Below are 4,587 nucleotides of genomic sequence, written 5' to 3' on the forward strand. Positions count from 1 at the left end.
TTGTACAGTGAAAGTATGGATGCTGTGTTTTGCTTATTAAGTCTACATATACCTCTAAGGCAACTCAGACAGTCTGGTGCAGGTAATGGGCTCCTGGTATATTGACTACAAATTTCCTATGACGACTCTTACAGATGAAACATGGTTTCAACATTCAGACAATCCCTTGTTTTGTTTTGTAATTTTTTTCAGTATCCATTGGTTTGCTGAGGCAGTGTTGGAAGTACTAATAAATTGACTCATAACTGTTGTCCTTCCGTTGAGCAAGACAGTCGATGACTTTTTGTAACTCCCGTTGGAATTTTATTGGGAATACCAGGGATAGGGTAGTTCCAATAAGGAATCCATGGAAATAGATTTTCATGTTTTGTGATCAAGTATAACTACTTTACCTTCATGGAGGAGGTGGGATCACACCCATGCCCCCAGTCCCCCCCCCCCTCCCCTCCAAAAAAAAGAACCGGCTTCCACCCGTCCTTTTCTCTTTCTGTATAGACTGTTCATGAAGGAAGCAACCATGAATGTCAGAAGAGGAATAACATGGACCCTAATGGACACCCTTGAAGATCTTGACTTTGCGGACGACATTGTGTTGCTTGCTCATCGTCACCAAGACGAAAACCAATGACGTGGCCACAATAGGTAGACAGATTGGACTTAACATCAACACCGACAAAACAAAGCTAATGACGATCAATGCAATATCAGATCAGCCGGTTACCATCGACAACAATAACATCGAAGAAGTGCATGAATTTGTCTATTTGAGCAACAAGATAACAAATGATGGAAATTCTGAAATAGACGTTCTACACAGACTAGCCAAAGCAAGAGGGGCGTTTGCAGCACTTCGGAGCATCTGGAGGTCTTCAAAAATTGGCACAGAAACTAAATCAAGGATTTCCAAGCGCAACGTTCTTCAAGTCCTCCTATATGGTGCAGAGTCTTGGAAGGTCTCGCAATCCATATGCCACAAGAAAGATGTATTCCAAACAAGACGTCTCAGGAGAATACTCAGGATTTTCTGGCCAAGAACTATCTCTAATGAAGACCTTTACTGCAGAACCAATACAGCACCACTAACATTTGAGATCAAAAAGAGGAGGTGGCGGTGGTTGGGACACAACAACAGAATGGCCCCGAACGCCATCCCCAGGGTTGCAATGAGATGGACTCCTTCCTGCTGGGAAGAGGAAAAGAGGACGTCCCAAAACGACATGGAGACGATCAGTGGAAAAAGAAATGACAGAGGCTGGATCTCCTGGAGCCAGACTCAACGGTGGTCATCTGACAGACAGCATTGGAGTTCTTTGGTGGTGGCCTTATGTGCTACCCAGCACGATGAGCATTAACTAACTTTCACCCGTCCAATGCGTCCAATCCAGAAATGTCGTTTATTGTGGGGTGGTGTTTATTTGCTTGTTCAATGAACTGCAGTTTTTCCACTCTGTTCGTACTTTTCTTCTTTCATTTGTACTTCTTTCTTATTTCCGCTCTTTCCCTTCTCATAAAAATGAGCCACACAACCAATAATATCATGTACGTCGCGAACAGCGATGTCAGTGCTGTCGGACATTTCGAAAACTAGAGTATAATTTTGGCCTATGCGCTACAGCATAAACGAGAACCTTTTTGTAAGAAAAACGTGATGTGGTTACAAGTAACAAAGTTGATGAGGCCTTTGTAGAACTGGATCTTGTAACGGCCAAAGTTCAAGACAAAGAGCACGCCATAGGGATCACAAAAAGCACCTGTCAGCGAGGTGGAGAATGCTCATCTTAAATTTCCGGTTCCTGGATCCCGAACCCTATTGGGGACCCTCAAAGCTGACACCCTCAATTCACTTTCATTATTTGTGGAAAATGAGTGCGATGTCTCAACCGATCCCAAAGTAAACTTGATCTACAGTACTTGTTGTCATTATTCAACTGCTGGAAAAATGGGTTCAGTGAATACGGCTTGACAATCCCGTAGAAAGGACGCCGTAAACGGACGTTATATGTGCCTTAAATCACACAATAAACTCAAAAAATCAAACTACCGCTAGTAGTCATGAAAAAACGCAACTGATCAAATGGACTCCCTTGCTGTTGAACGCCGATACAAAGCAGCCTCTTCTTTGAGGCATTCATACCATAGGTTATGTGTCATCTAGAGACGGTATATTGCATCCGTTTTCCTACAAGTGAACATGAATTCAAAATTTATGGACTGAAAATTACTAGAAGCCGGAAATTGAATTCATCTTCGCAGCGAAGGATTAAAATTCTGCACCTGTTGTTTGATCAGTGTAGCCTTCTTTTTATCGCTGAATTTTTTTTTTTTTTGTCGGCGGTAGGGTGTTTTATCGGTGTTTCAAAAGAGTTTTTTGAGTCCCCATAAGTTGTTCTTCATAATGTTTGTCATCTTTTTCGGCAAAGGCACAACTAACCCATTTCACACGAGAATATGGGTGAAAACTGATAACGATCAAAATATTAAGTGAATTCTAGGCGACTACTCTCAGTGGAAAAGAAAATTTGGGACCGAAATAGGTCGTTGGGAAGCAAATCCACTTTCAAATTTTTTGGTCCCACGGTTTTTTCGATTCGATCAAATGGTATACACTCAAACGTTTTTGGCACTTTTCACAACTGAATACTCATTGTGCAGGAGACAATAAAATGAACGTTGACGCGGAAAATTTACGTTTAGTAGGGTTAATAGTAGGTTATAATTTTATATTCTTCGATGATCATTCATAATTCTGTTAGTTCTTGTATGACCAACCCAACCATTTAAACACTTTTAATTTCTGTGTGACCGACTTCAGCGTTGGCGCTATTTGTCTTACCTAAAAATGTAGATAATGTGTCGTGAGGTAGCGCCAGCTCTGTGGATCCACGGGTTTTCTCCCCGACCTGTGTTTGAAGACATTTCAGTCGGTGCGAGAGGATCCCATCGGAAAGCTCGAAATTCGTCCCCAGCCTTAGGAGCATTTCCAGTTTCTTCATTATAAAAACTCGTTGGCAACGGATCCCTTAATTTTTCATGCCAATATTCATGAAAGTACTTGCTAGCGAGTGATTCCCCCTCGAAGAGTTTGTAATGAGTGACGATTTTCTTTACGTAGCGGTCTTTCTCCTCAATGATAGCAGTGCTTTGCCATAATGCGTGTCCACATTGCACACCGTCAAATCGACGAAAATTCTCATCCTTGGCCTTGAAAAAGTACAAACACTCCGTCTTGTTATTTGACCAGCGTCGAGCTTTAAGTTGTAATCCTTGCCCCAGAGGAAAATAAATAGCCGACAGAAAAATATCGGCTAACGTGGGAGCGCGGACGTCCACAAAAATTATCATCGCCGACATTGTGAGTGTCACTGCTAGAGAAACACTGACAATCACCAGTCGTAAGCTCGGGAGAGGCCATGACGATGTCAAAGGCTTCTGCTTAGGGCTACAGGTTGCCGAAACGCTGTTTTTCTTGGGTATCATTTGGCTTCTTTGAACGGTATTGATCCACGGAAGGCCAGGTCGTTTGTCTTCAAGTTAAGAGCCTTGTGTGTTCTTCAGATCGAACTCGCAGAGGCCTCGAAAACATAAAAACAGACTATCAATGACTCGCATACGGATAAAACATCACAAGATACTTCTTGGCAATTTAAAATGGATGAATTTTGTCAAAATAGTCCAGTGGTCGCGCTCATATGCTGCTTAAGGTAGAACTGGTGAAGGCGATCGACAACAGACACGAATATATATTTTTTGGCGAATGGATTCCGCTTCCTATGTTACTTTTGTTCAATAGTTTTATGCACTTGCATAAATTAGCGAGACATCAAAGCTGTATATTATTTTTTTAAGTGTAAGGCCATCGTGATTGGTTGAAAGCTTATAATAATCGGAGAATAAACACCACCCGCTTAATTGAATGGGCCTCAGCGAGACAACACAATAAAATGAATTTATGAAGCTTGCAACAGCTGTTTTGCGTGTTATTAATTGAAAAACACTGAAATCGAAGCAAAACAGTTTGAACTTAGACCAGATGATTACGAAAACCGGCAGTTCTGTTAAAAAACGCAGTTTAAGGACGCACGGAGAAGTAAAACCATACACTAAAATTAAAATATAAAAACTAAACTATTAAACTAAAAGTTCTCCAACGCCTACAGTCCGTGTCGAAATTATATTTCTAATGATTATCATTCTGGAAAAGAACGAGCCTTTTTTAATCAAGAAAAAAACATCAGCAGTTTTCAGGTAAGAATTTCCCGTTAGACGATTCATTTGGAGCATTCCGGAAACTACATTACCGGGGAGAATATTAATCTCGTATTATTAGCAGAAAAAGTTATAAAATCCAGTTAAAAGAGGAGTTGGTTTTCGACGATCCGGTAAAGAGCCGTGACAAACCTGCCTTGTGCAAAAGTCATCCTTTTTGAAAGAAGTTTCCTTTCTAACCCAAATTAAAATTTGGGTTAGTTCCCGTAGACTTTAAAGTGTAAAAAATTCAAACTCCGAATTGATTTTTGTTAGGAACTTCCGTTCTGCAAAAATCATTACTTGAACTTTCTAATCATCACAGAAAAAAGGCAAACAAAT

At 40.8% G+C, this 4,587-nt stretch overlaps 1 protein-coding gene across 1 annotated transcript in view; it reads right to left on the minus strand.

The window, feature by feature from the left end:
* LOC138058176 (uncharacterized) overlaps positions 1-4,367 on the minus strand; it is an 11,963-nt gene extending 7,596 nt beyond the window's left edge. Inside the window, exon 1 of the mRNA XM_068904100.1 lies at positions 2,834-4,367. Within this exon, the coding sequence (XP_068760201.1) occupies positions 2,834-3,477 (644 nt within the window). The 5' untranslated portion in view covers positions 3,478-4,367. The remainder of the gene's footprint in view (positions 1-2,833) is intronic.
* Between the last annotated feature and the right edge of the window lie 220 nt (positions 4,368-4,587).

This window comes from Montipora capricornis, chromosome 1 (genome assembly GCF_036669925.1).
Source record: "Montipora capricornis isolate CH-2021 chromosome 1, ASM3666992v2, whole genome shotgun sequence".
Taxonomy (NCBI): Eukaryota; Metazoa; Cnidaria; class Anthozoa; order Scleractinia; family Acroporidae; genus Montipora; species Montipora capricornis.